The following is a 16,882-nucleotide window of genomic DNA, read 5'->3' as shown; positions in this document are numbered from 1 at the left end:
GAGGAGGCCTTTCGGCCCATCGGGTCTGCACTGACTCCCCGACAGAGCATCTCACCCAGTCTCCATCCCCCTACACCATGCATTTATCCCGCTAATCCCCCTAACCTACACATCCTGGGACACTAAGGGGCAATTTCCCATGGCCAATCAACCTAATGTGCATATCTTTGGAGTGTGGGAAGAAACTGGAGCACCCGGACGATACCCATGCAGGCACAGGGAGAACTCCACAAAGTCACCCAAGACTGGAATCGAACCTGGGTCCCTGGCACTGTGAGGCAGCAGCACTAATCACCGTGCCCCTCTATTTGCCTGTCAATTCATGTTTACTTTGCATTGGGTCCGATTGTTAAGCTGTAAATAAGTGGAACCTTGTTGGTAATTTCTTCATTAGGGGGTCATTCGTAAAACATGTAAAATGTATTTGCTGGTGACATTTGAGGTACATTATGAAGAAATGTGGATGAATGAAGGTTTTAAAATGTTTGAAAGTAATGGCCACTATTACTTTAAAATCACAGCGAGGGCTTTTAACATCCTAGCGAGGCGGTAGAAATAAGAGCTGTGACTATAATGAAATCATTAATTCTCTGCCAAAAGGGATTAACGTTTGTGAAATTGTTGCAGCATGTTTATTGTGAAATAATCTGCAGTTGATTAAATGACCCACATTGATATTATTCAAAACATACAAAATTCTCGACAGGGTAGATGCAGGAAGCATATTTTGATTTGATTTTTTTATTGTCACATGTATTAGTATCCACTGAAAAGTATTGTTTCTTCCGTGCTACGCAGACAAAGCATACCGTACATAGAGAAGGAAAGGAGTGCAAAATGTAGTGTTATAGTCATAGCTAGGGTGTAGAGAAAGATCAACTTAATGCAAGGTAGGTCCATTCAAAGGTCTGACAGCAGCAGGGAAGAAGCTGTTCTTGAGTCGGTTGCTGCGTGACCTCAGACTTTTGTATCTTTTTCCCGACGGAAGAAGGTGGAAGAGAGAATGTCCGAGGTCTATAAGCAGGAGAAAGAGTCTCCGACAGAATGAGAGGTAGGCCGTTTAGGGTTCAGATCAGGAGGAATTTCCTCACTCATGGTGGTGAATCCTTGGAATTCTCTGTCCCAAAGGGCAGTGGAAGCTCAGTCATTGAGTGTGTTAAGATAAAGATTGATAGATTTCTAGATATTAAATGTATCAAGGGATATGTGGATACTGTGGGGAATGGCACTGAGGTACAGGATCTAGTGGAATGACAGAGCTGGTCTATTCCAGCTCCTATTTCCTATGTTCTCATTTGTACCCCCTTTAAAATTGTCTGTGGGGAAACCTGATCAGAATTAGACAGTTTCCCACTTAAGAAAGTGTTTTCTTTCTTTGTTCATTTAGAAATCATAGAAACCCTACAGTGCAGAAGGAGGCCATTCGGCCCATCGAGTCTACACCGACCACAATCCCACCCAGGCCCTACCCCCACATATTTTACCCGCTAATCCCGCTAACCTACACATCTCAGGACTCTAAGGGGCAATTTTTAACCTGGCCAATCAACCTAACCCGCACATCTTTGGACATTTAGTGTCTTTATTAGTGTACATCAGCTTTGCTTAGAGTGGCCATCCCTTTAGAATTTAATCTTTCGGAAAGTCAGTTCTCTATTTTGTCTCCTCTGACTCAAGAGGGGGGGGGGGAAGAGTTGTCCCTGAGCTAGTGGTGGGGCGGGGGGTGGTTCTCACCTCTGAGTCAGTGCACTGTACAGTCCAGGCCCACTCCCAAGACTTGAGGCCATAATCTGGGCTGATGCTCGAGCGCAGGACTGAGGGTGATCTGCACTGTCAGAGGTGCTGGCTTTTAGATGGGGCATTTAATCCAAAGGCTCCATCTTCCCCCTCGGGCTAAAAGAACCCACTTACAAAAGATCCCATATTTGAGGAGGGGCTGGGGAGTTTTAGCCAGTGTTCTAGCCCAATATTTATCCAACTAACCACACAAACTGTGGGACCTTGCGGTGTATAAATTGGCTGATGGATGAATGCCAGTCTTAACGGCATCAGAGGGAAAACCTGAGGAGACTTTGACCAGATGTATCATGTTAGTGGTGGCTGTGGAAACATTTGTGAATTAAAGCACATTCATCCTGATGGGTGGAGGGTGGTGGCTGAATTAGATGAAGAGAAAGAGGTTTGGAGAGAGGTGAGATCCCTCATCCAGTGTCGTACCCCCCTCCCCCATGCTCCAAAACCTGGGGCTGCATGAAAGGGCATTGGAAGCAGATTCAATGATACCAATCAAAAGGGAATTGGATACCTACTCACAATACTTAAAAGGTTGGCAGGAGAGTGGGGGGCTGGCACAGCCATTGACGGGTCAAATGGCCTCCTCCTCTACTGTACAAAGCTTTTCGCCACCGTCTGAGAGGGCAAATAGGGGTCCATGATTCATTGTGTCCTTCAAAAACAGCCCACCAACGCCTCTACTTTCTCAGAAGACTAAGGAAATTTGGCATGTCCGCTACGACTCTCACCAACTTTTACAAATGCACCATAGAAAGCATTCTTTCTGGTTGTATCACAGCTTGGTATGGGCTCCTGCTCTGCCCAAGACCGCAAGGAACTACAAAAGGTCGTGAACGTAGCCCAATCCATCACGCAAACCAGCCTCCCATCCATTGACTCTGTCTACACTTCCCGCTGCCTCGGACATTCTCTCTTCCACCTTCTTCCTTCGGGAAAAAGGTACAAAAGTCTGAGGTCACGTACCAACCGACTCAAGAACCGCTTCTTCCCTGCTGCTGTCAGACTTTTGAATGGACTTACTTTGCATTAAGTTGATCTTTCTCTACACCCTAGCTATGACTGTAACACTACATTCTGCACTCTCTCGTTTCCATCTCTATGAACGGTATGTTTGTCTGTATAGCACGCAAGAAACAATACTTTTCACTGTATGTTAATACACGTGACAATAATAAATCAAATCAAAAGGGCTGTACCTCCACTTGTAGCGCTCCCTTGGCACCAGAGTGGGAATGTCAGCCTGAATAATGTGCTCAAGCCTCAGCGTAGGGATTTGAAAGCCACCCCTCTCTGAGGGTGTTTGCCCACTGAGCTGTGGATTTGCTGTTGAATAGCTTTACAGAGTGCCCATCCTATGAAACATTTGCAGTGTGTGTGGTTTATTTTTAAGTGTAAGAACATGGTGTTTTTTGGTCTAAGTTTGAATTTCTCTTTGCCTTGCAGGTTCAGCCTGGGCCCCCACCCTGTCCCGTCTTCTATCCCGAGAGGCAGGAAATACCTGTTCCACCGGATGGCCTCTGGGTGCTCCGCTTCCCCTATGCCTATGTCACAGACCGTGGACCCTGCTTCCCCCCAAAGGAAAACCAGCCGCTGATGAGTTACCGGGTTCTGCGGGGGATCCTTAAGGCCATCCCGCAGTGATGCTGCTTTCCCGACTGCGCGATGCTCAGTTTCCCGGAAAAGAATCCTCCCTCCCCTCCGCCTTTAAAGCCAGAACGAGATGGGAAGGAAGGGTCGATTGTCAGACTGACCGACATTTCGGGTTGCTCTGGATGTTCCCCCGGCGACGTGAATCCCCTCCTCGCCTCTAACAGGCCAGGCGTGCCTGCAGAAACAGTCAGCCACAAGCAGACTTGCTTCATTTTGATTGAGAGGGCTAAGGACTCCAATCAAAACTGACTCCATGCCCATAGGCACTTGCCATTACAGTATTCGTCATTCTCTGACAGTGTGTATCCTGGTGAAATGTTTCCGTCACGCCTCCACACGAGTTGCATGGGGAGGGGAAATCCACACTCTTTTGCTTTTCCAGTCAAGTGCCTTCTTCCTGTCATGTGTTTGTAAAGCCGTGTGAACACTCGGGATCCCTGTTGTGACACTGTGGTTGCTGATGCAGTGAAGGGTTTGTGCCTCAGAAGGGATACCTCGGTGATTCAGAAGAAGGCTCGTGGTTTCAGTTCAGGGTTCCAATGCCTACATACCAGTCCTACCACCGAGTAACCACATCCAAACACTGAGCTGCACTCTGTCCTCCAGTGACGGCTCCCCATCACCCTTTAGATTCTCAGTAACCTTAACCTGGGTGGGTTTGGGTGACAGCGAATACTTGAACTCGTGTCTGGTAGCCTCTAAGTGCTGCTGAAAGTAACGTGAAGCAGTTTTGTCAGCTCACAGGCTCCTGTAGTCCGATCGGATGCGCCCTAACTGGATAAGAAGTGCTGGGTAGGAAAGAGTTAAGTGTTGTTACGGTGTTTTTTTTTGTATTGGTTTTGGACCCGAGTCTATGCGGATATTAGCTCAGATAGGTACAATAAACGGTGTTTGAATGTTTGCACTCTGGTAGCTGTTAGTTCAATAGTCCAGCAGCAAACATCTGTCCCTCAGAGTTTTGAGTATCTTTGCTTCCAGCTGTTGCTGGGAGAATCTGATGATGCAGTGTTTGCCGTTCTATCTCGTGAAAGTAAAGCGGGTGAGTTGTGTTGATGGGCTGGTGATTAACAGTGCAGCCCAGTCTAGTGCCAAATCAGCCAGGACAGGAAGTCTCAGGCTTAACCTCTTGGTCTTTGTTGAGTTAATAACGATTCAGCAAACACTGCATTCTGCCCTGCTGAGTGAGGAAGTTGTGGGAGGCCAGAGTTCCCATTTTTGACTGATATCTGCAGTTGTGTTGGAAAAATGCAGTGAGAATAGAATTGGCCTCGGTTGTGCTGCTCCCCATGGACAAATAGCCTCACTGTCTGGCCTGACACATGAACAGTGACTACGTGAGCAATTCTGTCAGTGGAGCAGTATCCCAGCGCAAGTTTGGAAAGGAAGGGATAAAATTGGAAGAGAGAAATTGAGTTGGAATTAGTCCCAGCAGAGGCCTATATTCAAATTGTTAATTAGATATTTCTTTTTTTTGTATAAGTGTTCCTAAAATGTAACGCCGCCTCCTTCAGTTGCATGAAATCGGAGTACTTCGGGGCAGAGTTCTTCAGGTTGACAGTGACTGGCTCCACCACCGTGGCTGATAGTTTTCCCCCCACCCCAGATAAAGCTGTGACAGGCAACAGCTGCAGAACGGCAACTCAGAATGTTTGCTCTGGGTGGGGTATTTGATTAGTGAAATGAATTGGAGTCTGTCGGACGGGAAACATTTAGGTGCTTGCTTCAGTCACAACGGGCAACGCTAACTCGTTTACTAACAGCTGCCATGAATTTCAGAGCCAGTCTTCTCTGTGCAGGTGGATGGAGCTTGTTGTGGAAAAAGTGTCCCTAATTTACAAAGCCCAGCCTTGGTGGCCTAGGGCTTAAGATGATAAAATGGCCAATCTGGTGTGTAGCAAGCATGACACTCCTTTCACAGTGGAGTCAGCGTCTAAACTTAAAGTTTGTCAGCTAAGTTATGAGGCAAAGTTTATCTCTTGTCTCTCAAAAGAGACCTGCTTGGAGTGAGTTTTACCCTTGAGATTATGGTGGGGATTTCAGTCGAGTGATTTGCTTTTGAGGCCGAGAGAGAGAAGGACTGAATCTGGCAGCAGTTGTGTGTGGAAGGCAGTTGCTCTGCCGGGGAGGGTGTTGGGTGTGTTTGGTGCTGGAAGTGCTGACCACTGCCTGAGATCATGTTAGACGTGCAAAGTTCTTGGAGTTGAAAATCTAATGTAAACATAAACTCTTAATGGGTGTAAAATGTACCTCATGGCTTATGGTACCAATTCTCACTTTACAAAACCCCAAATTAAAATATAATTGCAAAAATCTACAAGTACAGTTGGCTTTTTTTTTCAATTTAATCTTCTTCCAGATTCATCAGACTGACCAGTTGCTGAGCCTGAGATTGAATGAAGAGTATTTTTTTGTACATGGAATGCAGACATCATTGACTGGGCCAGCATTTATTACCCATCTTTAATTGCCCTTGCTAAAGTTTAAAGTTTTTATTTAGTAGTCAAAAGGAGGCTTACATTAGTAGGCTACGGTTTCCTCCTACAGTTCAAAGACGTGCTGGCTGGGTGCATTGCCGACTAGGGGATTTTCAAAGTACCTTCATTGCCGTGTGAATGTAAGCCTACTTGTGACTAATAAATAAACTTTTACTTTAAACATTAACGCTGCCATAAAGTTACTGTGAAAATCCCCTAGTCACCACACACTGGCGCCTGTTTGGGTACACTGAGGGAGAATTTAGCACGGCCAATGCACATCACCAGCATGTCTTTTGGGCTGTTGGAGGAAACTGGAGCACCCAGAGGAAACCCACACAGACATGGGGAGAACGTGCAAACTCTACACAGACAGTGACCCAAGCTGGGAATCGAACCCAGGTCCCTGGGGCTGTGAGGCAGCAGTGCTTTGCCACTGTGCCGCCCTGAAGTTGCGAAGTTGATGAGTCACCTTGAACCGCTGCAGTCCATGTGGTGTAGGTACACCCACCGTGCAGTTTGGGAGGGAGTTCCAGGGATTTTGAATCCGTGACAGTGAAGGCATGGCGATATATTTATTTCCAAGTCAGAATGGTGAGTGACTTGGAGGAGAGGTGGTGCTGCTGTGCAATGTAACGCACAGTGATGGAAGTTGGCATTGTCTCCTGAGAAACGCCCAGTGGGGTGAAGTGCTGAATCCATACAAATCAGAAAATCCCATTTTAGCCCAAATTGGCTAACCTTGTGAGAGTGAGAGTGGTAAATGTTGAAAATTCATCAACATAATCCAGCTATGGAATGGACTGTTCAGCATTTTGAAATTATATAGTTCACTATCAATATGGATTATAATTAGGATTCCCCGCTCCAACCTCCGTAATATCCCTAGTGTCTGCCCTTCTCAGCCATCTCTGATTTCGATTACTTAAAGACATACCTATTCCAATGTTCTCCTCATAGAATCCCTACAGTGCAGAAGGAGGCCATTTGGCCCATCGAGTCTGCACCAATGACAATCCCACCCAGGCCCTATCTCCTTAACCCCACACATTTACTCTGCTAATCCTTCTAACCAAGCATCCCGGAACACAAAGGGGCAATTTAACATGGCCAATGCACCTATCCCGCACATCTTTGGACTGAGAGGAAACCGGAGCACCTGGAGGAAACCCGTGCAGATACGGGGAGAACATGCAGACTCCACACAGACAGTGACCCAAGCCGGGAATCGAACCCAGACCTCTGGAGCTGTGAGCAGCAGTGCTTGCCACTGTGCCGCCCAGTCTCTCATTTTCTATTCTCCACAACTTTTTTTAATATTCATTCATATAGGATGTTAAGTGTCGCTGGCTGGGTCAGCATTTATTGTGCATCCCTAGTTGCCCTTGAGGGGGCACTTTAAAAATCAGCAACATGTGTAAGCCAGACCAGGTAAGGATGGCAGATTTCCATCCCTAAAGTGAACCAGATGGGTTTTTATGACAATTGACAATGTTTCATGGTCATCATTAAGCGTTTTCCAGATTTTTATTCAACTCACATTTCACCATGGTGGGATTTAAAAACCAGCTCCCCAGGGCATTACCCTGGGCTCTGGATTACGAGTCCAGCGATAATACCACTACTCCACTGTGCTACTTGTATCTTAACTCGCACCCATCATCCCTGTGCTCTCTGGCCTATGAGACTTACCTTAAGACTTATCTAGACAGCTATATGAACGGAGTGGGAATGGAGGGATACAAAAGAGTGGTCTAGTTTGGACCAGGGAGCGGCGCGGGCTAATTGTTCCTGGTTTCTCGTTTCAAGGCTTCATTCTATGATCATCTTGCTGGTGCCAGTACAGAGTGAGACTGCGGATAGTTGGGAACCTGTCTCGGGGGCAGGGAATTCATATGGTGTTCGTGGAAGTGGAAATGACTAGGGTTGGGAAGCATTTTCCGATCGGGGCCATTGTGATCTCCTGGACTCGTTTCGATCGCCTCAGGGGGTCGGAGAGGAATTTCCCAGATTTTTTTTCCCCATATTGGCCCTGGGGTTTTTCACTCTGGGTTTTCGCCTCTCCCTGGAGATCACATGGTCTGGAATGGGGGGGTGGGGGTAAGTTAATAGGTTGTAATGAACAAAACATCGTAGCTGTGAGGGACAGCTCGGTGGATAGGATATTGGTATGTAGATAGGCTGGAAAATTGGGCGGGGATCCTGGATTCAGGATTCAATCCTGGACCGGGGAGCGGCGCGGGCTTGGAGGGCCGAAGGGCCTGTTCCTGTGCTGTATTGTTCTTTGTTCTTTGTTCTTTATGTTTGTTTTCAATCTAGTAAAAAATCTATATTTTAAAATTATCATCAAAAATTGTTTTCCCATCTTTCAATGGTCTCACCCCTCCCTATCTCTGTAACCGCCTCCAGGCCTCGGTGAACTGTGTTCCTGAAATTCTGACCATTGTCGTATCCTTTGGTTGGAGGCTGTGCCTTCAGTTGTACAGGCCCTAAGCTGTGTAATTCCTTCCCTTAACTTCAGCAACCCATCTCTAACCACTTCTAATGATGCTCCTTAAAACCTACCTCTTTGACCAGGTGTGTGGACATCTGTCCTTGTAGCTCCTTCTTTGACTCGGTTGGATTGCGTACCTGCAAAATACTTTGGAGCTTTTAAAATGCAAATTGTGAAATGATTGGTGTCTTTTTTGTCAATTCCTGGAGATGTCTCTACAATCCTTTCCTCTCACTGTGGTCTCCAGTGCAGTACTTATGCATAACTGCACCGTTGAAGGTGCCGCCTTTCAGTTGAAGTGTTTAAACAGTGTCCGTTTGGAATGATATAACAGATCCCATGGCGCTATTTTGAAGAAAAGTAGGAGAGTTATCCCTAGTGCCCTGGCCAATATTTATCTCTCAATCGATCAATGTCACATAAAATAGATTTTTAAAAATTCATTCATGGGACATGGGCGTCACTGGCTGGCCACCATTTATTGCCCATCCCTAATTGCCCCAGGGCATTTGAGAGTCAACCACCTTGCACTGGAGTCACATGTAGGCCAGACCAGGTAAGGAAGGCAGATTTCCTTCCCTAAAGGACATCAGTGAACCGATGGGTTTTTTCCTGACAATCGACAATGGTTTCATTGTCGTCTGTAGATTCTTAATTCCAGATTTCTTTCCTTATTGAATTCAAATTCCCCCATTTGCCGTGGTGGGATTCGAACCCGAATCCCCAGAACATTAGCTAAGTTTCTGGATTAATAGTCTGGTGATAATACCACTAGGCCATCGCCTCCCCGGGTTATTGTCACCTTGCTGTGTTTTCTTTTCAATAATTTGACAGTGTGGGGTAGGTACACCCACTGTGTGGTTATTTGGGGACTTAACTGTGCACAAAATTAGCTACCATGATTCATACATTACAGCTGAGTCTGCACAAACCTTTTCTCCAAAAATATATTTCATTCATAAAATTTGTAAAAGTATATTACAAAACCTTTCATCTTGAGTGCTATAAAACTCAACCTCTCTCCATTCAGTGTGTCCCACTCTGAGGTGCCTCTATACAATTGGAATTATTTTGATATCTCCATTCCATATCAGGCAGACAGCTTGAAGGAAAAACATTTCAAATTGAAAGCTTACAGACTGTGCTAGAATTCATTTCTTTCTCCACACAACGTGTTCCTCTCTGATGTCCCTCAATGAGATTTCATCACTTTTATGTTCATATTCGATGGTAGGCAGAGAGCTGAAGGGGTTGTACAAATTTTCCAGCCTCTTGGAGTACTGTGGTAGAAAGACCTTCGACAGCAATCTTTCACCATTGTGCTGCTGGCAGCTGCCCTGAGCCTGTTTGATTTGATTTATTATCGTCACGTATTAGTGTACAGTGAAAAGTATTGTTTCTTGCGTCCTATACATACAAAGCATACCATTCATAGAGAAGGAAAGGAGAGGGTGGAGAATGTAGAGTTACAGTCGTAGCTAGCGTGTAGAGATCAACTTAGTGCGAGGTAGGTCCATTCAAAAATCTGATGGCAGCAGGGAAGAAGCTGTTCTTGAGTTGGTTGGTGCGTGTCCTCACACTTTTGTATCTTTTTCCTGATGTAAGAAGGTGGAAGAGAGTATGTCCAGAGTGCGTGGAGCCCTTGATTATGCTGGCTGCTTTTCCGAGGCAGTGGCAAGTGTAGAGAAAGTCAATGTAGTTATGGACTTGGGAATGTATCAGTCTGCAACACGGTGGAGGATAATGCTTTGCACTGGAAGACCAGAAAGCTTCAGGCAGACCAAAGAATGTCTTTCACCGGATTGTTGTTTATCTGGGTGTGTAGCCCATAGAGCACAGAGTCCTGTGTCGCAGAGCTGCTCGGGATTAACCTCGACAAAAACTACCACGTCTCTCTCCGGATCTGCTTTGCAGAGGCACAAGCCATTAAGAGATCAACAAGGGTGTCTTTATCCAAAAGCCACCTCGAGGGCATCATGCGGAGGGGGTGAAACTCTGGGTGTGTAGGAAGGATCTGTGGGGGAGGGCCTTTCTCACCACCAGCCAAGTCTTGGTGCTTGTTTGAACGTTCTGGTGGTCAGGCATTCTGCCAAATGTCGCTAACAGTCTGCTCAGGGAACCACCCGACAGGATCCACCAACTCCTTTTCCCGTAGAGCCTCAAGGACATTATGTGCAAATCACTGCCTGATGGGACTTGTGGTCAAAAGTGTTCCTCTGCATAAATTTTTCCATGAGGGACAGGTGGTCCAACTACTTGAAGTGTTCCACAGCAGTGTGGCCAGACCTATCCTTCACAACACTGTGGACAGATAGAACCTCAGCACTTAGTAACACTGGGTGTTTGCATTCCGAGGATCTATGCACAGCTTGATGCAGCCATGCACAAAGGTGGTGATCAGGATTAGAGCGACGTTGGACGTGTTTTACCCCCCCCTTTATCTAGAGGTTTGTACCTGTGAATGTGGTCTATTTTTGACCCCCAGATATGGTGGAAAATATCTCGGGTGATTGTCATAGTGCAGGAGTGAGGAATGGGCCAGGCCTGCACCACACACAACAACACTTGATGACTAGGTTCTTACCTGCAGTGGAGAGGGAGCATCACTCCCAGGTGCCTAGTTTTTCTTTTATGATATCGACTCACTCATTCCATTTTTGAAAGCATGTCCTGGTCCCCCTCTGAACCACATCCCCAGCACCTTCAGGCTGTCTGACCTGATAGTGAAGGGGCAAGGGATTATAGAAACTAGAAGCGGAGTAGGACATTCGGCCCTTCAAGCCTGCTCCACTATTCAAATTCAATATCCTGATTTCCCCCCCCCCCCCTTCCTCCATGTCCCTTTAGCCCCAAGAGCTATATCTAATTTCTTCTTGAAATCAGACAATGTTTTGCCCTCAACTACTTTCTGTGGGAGTGAATTCCACACATTCACCACCCTCTGGGTGAAGAAATTTCTCCTCACCTCAGTTCTAAAAGGTTTACTCCTTATCCTCAAGCTATGACCCTAGTTCTGTTCCCCACCATCGGGAAAATTCTTTGAATCTACCCTGTCTAACCCTGTTAGAATTTTATAAGTTTCTTATCTCCAGTGAATATAATCCTAACTGACTTAGTCTCTCCTCATATGACAGACCTGCCATTCCAGGAATCAGCTTGGTAAACCTTCGCTGTACTCCCTCTGTAGTAAGGACATCCTTCCTCAGACAAGGACATCAAAACTGCGCACAACATTTGATTTGATTTATTATTGTCACATGTATTAACATACAGTGAAACATATTGTTTCTTGCGCGCTGTATAAAGCATACCGTTCATAGAGAAGGAGAGAGTGCAGGATGTAGTGTTACAGTCATAGCTAGGGTGTAGAGAAAGATCAACTCAATGCAAGGTAAGTCCATTCAGAAGTCTGACAGCAGCTGGGAAGAAACTGTTCTTGAGTCGGTTGGTACCTGACCTCAGACTTTTGTATCTTTTTCCCGACGGGAGAAGGTGGAAGAGAGAATGTTCAGGACGTGGGGTCCTTAATTATGCTGGCTGCTTTGCCCAGGCAGCGGGAAGTGTAGACAGAATCAATACTACAGGGTTGTCAGCCCAGTTCCCAAAGAACCTGGCCTCGTTCTTGCCACGATTCACCTTGGCTCCCGAGGCTAGTTCCAACTGATCACAGATGTTGAACAGTCTGTGCATCGACGGTGGATCTGAGCAGAAGACCCTGACTTTGTCCATGTACAGGGAGACTTTGACCTGAGTGCCTCCACTGCCTGGGATCGACACAGCTCTCATGCCCAAATCCTTCCTGGTGGACTTGGCAAAAGGTTCTATACAACACACAAAAAGGACGGGAGAGAGAGAGAGGGCAGCCCTGCCTGACTCCAGATTTAATTGGAAAGCTTTCTTATTCGCACCCATTGATTGAAACTGTGCTAATGATGCTTGTATCTTTCAAAACTACTTTATTGGCTGTAAATCACTGCTGGTTGGGAAATATATAATTATATTGCTCTATATAAATACAAGTCTGTCTTTCTGTACCATCTGAAGGTAAGAGATTAGTCGATCTTTTACCTGTCAGTGGCCAGAAAAAGCCATTGATTTTTTTTTCCCTTCCACTATGAGAGGGAAACACTTTGCTACAGTTACATCTCTGAGATTTTCAGCTCCGTCCGTGACCTCCAGGTCGTTGGATGTGGAAACTGCACCTGGAAACAGACTTGTGGATTGCCCAATGGGCTGCCACTCCTACTGGAACAATATAACAGCTCTGCTCACACACCCGGGTACTGGACACTCCCAATTCGCAATAGGATGCTGGAAATACGCTGTCAGTGGGGCGAATCAACATCATAAAAGGGATAGTTTAGTGCTAAGTGGCTGACGGTGTTTTCATGGCTCCAAAGCAGATTTTTGTACATATATACCTCTGAGTATTAACATCATGCATAACTTCGCTGCAGGAAATGCTCAGTTGGTCGGGCAGGAACTGTGGAGAGAAACAGAATTAATGTTTCAGGTCTGGCGTTGAGCAAGAGTTCTGCTGAGTATTTCCAACATTTTCTGGTTTAAATTGGGATGTCCAGCTGTACTTTCCTGGTGGGTTGTGTGTATGTTCATGCCAGTGACTCACAGGGGAAGGATGATGAGGTGGTTAAACATCTCGCATTGCTTTTTGGAAAGGTAAGGGATCGATACACTCGTTTTTTAAAAAATAATTATCGTCTCCTTAGAGTTCCTCGCAATAATGTTGGAGGAAAGGCATTTTGTAATGTTACAGTGCCACTCATGTGGGGTAATTTTTTAAACCTTTGGTTCTTTAAGGCCACAGGGCCACTGGCTGTGAGTAATCAGAGGCTTGTGATCAAACAACTTAATTGATGTTTGCAGAAGGAAATTAGCATATTGCAAAGTGCTTGCATTGTTTTGTCTTGGGGTCGGAGGGGCCCAGCATGAAATTCCTGCTGAATATGTACTTGGACTTAGTTAGAATGGTTTGTATTATTCTCCACTGTTTAAATTTAAAGTTGTCCAATACCATTCACAATAAATATAATGCCATGCTCAGAATCATAAATATTAAACGAAAAATAAAAGTGCAACTGCTGCCAGTTTGAAGTTAAAACGACCAGAAATGACTGGAATACATGGAAGATGTGCAGCAATCTGAAAAAAAGCATTGCCAGGGTCAATCAGTGGATGCAGAATCAATCAACGGATTCAGGAAAGAGATAGATAAATATTTTAAAGTTAATTTATTAGTGTCACAAGTAAGGCTTACATTAACACTGCAATGAAGTTACTGTGCAAATCCCCTAGTCGCCACACTCGGGCGCCTGTTCGGGTACACTGAGGGAAATTTACCATGGCCAATCCATCGAACCAGCACGTCTTTCAGACTGTGGGAGGAAACCGGAGCACCCGGAGGAAACCCACGCAGACACGGGGAGAATGTGCAGACTCCACGCAGACAGTGACCCAAGCCAGGAATCGAACCCGGATCCTTGGCGCTATGAGGCAGCAGTGCTAGCCACTGTACCGCCCATGGTATATTTGATCACTAGCAGGATAAAGGGCTATGGGGGAAAAGGCAGGGAAGTGGAGTTAGGATGTGATGGAGATCAGCTGTGATCATATAGAAGCCTTGGATCTTCAGGTAAGCGTTCTCCAAGGCGGCCTTCACGACACACGACAGCGCAGAGTCGCTGAGCAGAAACTGATAGCCAAGTTCCGCACACATGAGGACGGCCTAAACGGGATGTTGGATTTATGTCACATTATCAGTAACCCCCACAGCTTGCCTCCTGAGGTTGTAGAATCTCACTAGCTGTTCTGTCTGGAGACAATACACATCTCTTTAACCTGTGTTGAATGCTCCCTCCACCCACATTGTCTGTACCTTTAAGACCTGGCTGGTTGTAGAGATTCGCATTCTAATTAGTATTCTGTAACTTGATTTCTGTGTCTGTGCACTGTTTGAGAGCAGATATCCACTCCATCTGATGAAGGAGCAGTGCTCCGAAAGCTTATGGTATTTGCTACCAAATAAACCTGTTGGACTTTAACCTGGTGTTGTGAGACTTCTTACTATCATATAGAACAGAGCGGGCTCAAAGCACTGAATTGCCTCCTCGTGCTCCCAATTCCTATGTTCCTACGTCCTGTTCTATAGTTTCATATAAATTTATTTTTGCTGTTTAGGTTATAGTCTTTTAAGACCATAAGACATAGGAGCGGAAGTAAGGCCATTCGGCCCATCGAGTCCACTCCACCATTCAATCATGGTTGATTTCAACTCCATTTACCCGCTCTCTCCCCGTAGCCCTTAATTCCGCGAGAAATCAAGAATTTATCAATTTCTGTCTTGAAGACGCTCAACGTCTCGGCCTCCACAGCCCTCTGTGGCAATGAATTCCACAGACCCACCACTCTCTGGCTGAAGAAATTTCTCCTCATCTCTGTTCTAAAGTGACTCCCTTTTATTCTAAGGCTGTGCCCCCGCGTCCTAGTCTCCCCTGTTAATGGAAACAACTTCCCTACGTCCATCCTATCTAAGCCGTTCATTATCTTGTAAGTTTCTATCAGATCTCCCCTCAACCTCCTACACTCCAATGAATATAATCCCACGATCCTCAGACGTTCATCGTATGTCAGGCCTACCATTCCTGGGATCATCCGTGTGAATCTCCGCTGGACCCGCTCCAGTGCCAGTATGTCCTTCCTGAGGTGTGGGGCCCAAAATTGCTCACAGTACTTTTGTCTGTAAGCAGTGTCTGTGTCCTGTATGACTATATATTACTGGGAGTTTTGCCATTACCTGTGTGGTATAAGATTATTTTCTTGCAAACAGTTGGGGTAACCTAACCTGAAATTGCTTTTGTCACTAGCGATTGCTAACACATCAAGGGACAATTTCTCCTTATTGCTAAAACTGGAGCAGCACTTTTTTTTGATCCATTCCACATATAGTATGTTGGGAATTGTTCTATATTCCCTCCTAATGTTTTGAGAATTGTTCAAGATTCCTCCCTCAAGATTTTGGGAATTGTCAAGATTCCCCCCCTCAAGATTTTGGGAATTGTTCAAGATTCCCCCCTCAAGATTTTGGGAATTGTTCAAGATTCTTTCCCCCCCCCCCGCCGCCAATATTTTAGGAATTGATCAAGATTCCCCTCTTAATAAATTTTGGGAATTGTTCAAGATCCCGCCCCCTAATATTCTGTGAATTGTTGAAGATTCCTCCCCCACAGACCAGGCTCTCTCTCTCTGTGACAATAGCTGACAGCAGTTGGATGGATTACTGTGCCTGGGAGAGACAGGTTGCCGCGCAGGCGCAGACGCTCTTTTTTGTTGCAACATTGGAGAGGGGGCGGGGCCAGGCGGGCTGCGCAACAATGGGCGATTGTAACAAAATAGACAGCCAATGGGTGCGCGGGGGGGGCGCAGGCGCGGGTGCCGGCACTCTCCCTGGCCGGCAGAGAGGCGCAGGCGCGGATGCCGGCACTCTTTCCCCGGCCGGCAGTAGCCCCGGGGAGGACACAGTGAGAGAGAGAGGCACAGGCAGTGTCCTCCCCTCATTCATTAAGGGCTTCCGCTCCGCCCCGTTAAATACACCTTCCTATTTATTGATCATTACTGTTTGGGCAGGGGAAAGGCCAGTGGAGAGGCTGCCACCTGGGGAAATGTCAGCCGCGATGTATATCCTCTCCAGTCTGGGCGGCTTCGTGCTCTCCTCGGCTTTGCTCTTCAAGTGTCCGAGCCTCCTGCACAGCAAGAAGAAGCAGCGCTTCAGGAGCCGGCACATCTCCCACCGCGGGGGTAAGTGATGCTCCCTCTCCCTCCCTCCCCACCTGGCAAAGAGGGAGGTTTCTTTAACAACAGATTCATTTCTGCAGGCTTCACTCACTTCAGGGTTTATTCACCACTGGGCATTGCCCCTCAGTCTGTACGCTGTCACTTTTAAATGACAAGGCTTGTTTTTGTGTTGTTGTGGTGGTGTGAGGGTGGTGAAAGCCTTATCCAAAAATAAAGGTTCTGGGGCCTCTGTACCCCCTTCCCCTCTCCCCAACACACACACAGACAGACACATATATATATATATATATACACACAGATAGAGACACAGATACATACACAGATACATACACAGATATATATACAGAGACAGACAGATACATACAGATGTACATAGCGACAGATACAGACACAGATATGCACACAGATATACAAATATACACACACAGATATACAGATGTACACAGATATGTACAGATGTACAGTCAGGTATACACACAGATACACACAGCTACGCAGATGCACTCACATAGACAGATATACACACACATGCACTCACATAGACAGATATACACACAGGCACAGTCTCCCGGTGGGAATGAGGAGCCCCTTCCCCCTGAGGTCCTTTGTCATTGGCAGCTCTCCTGTGGCGGCAGCTCCCTGCTCTGTTTCCAGACGACGC

The 16,882-nt window shown here is 46.2% G+C and overlaps 2 protein-coding genes across 2 annotated transcripts in view; both read left to right on the top strand.

Annotated features, from left to right (window-relative positions):
• The window catches only part of smg8 (SMG8 nonsense mediated mRNA decay factor), a 31,963-nt gene extending 17,500 nt beyond the window's left edge, over positions 1-14,463 (top strand). The window contains exon 4 of the mRNA XM_078224654.1: positions 3,238-14,463. Coding sequence (XP_078080780.1) covers positions 3,238-3,435 — 198 coding nt within the window. The 3' untranslated portion in view covers positions 3,436-14,463. The remainder of the gene's footprint in view (positions 1-3,237) is intronic.
• Positions 14,464-15,897: 1,434 nt separating this feature from the next.
• Positions 15,898-16,882, top strand: part of LOC144501210 (lysophospholipase D GDPD1-like) — a 48,715-nt gene continuing 47,730 nt past the window's right edge. The window contains 1 exon segment of the mRNA XM_078224653.1: positions 15,898-16,224. Within this exon segment, the coding sequence (XP_078080779.1) occupies positions 16,089-16,224 (136 nt within the window). The 5' untranslated portion in view covers positions 15,898-16,088.

Source organism: Mustelus asterias, chromosome 12 (genome assembly GCF_964213995.1).
Source record: "Mustelus asterias chromosome 12, sMusAst1.hap1.1, whole genome shotgun sequence".
NCBI classification, from domain to species: domain Eukaryota; kingdom Metazoa; phylum Chordata; class Chondrichthyes; order Carcharhiniformes; family Triakidae; genus Mustelus; species Mustelus asterias.
The sequence above is the reverse complement of the archived record's forward strand: the minus strand, read 5'-3'. Positions and strand labels throughout refer to the sequence as shown.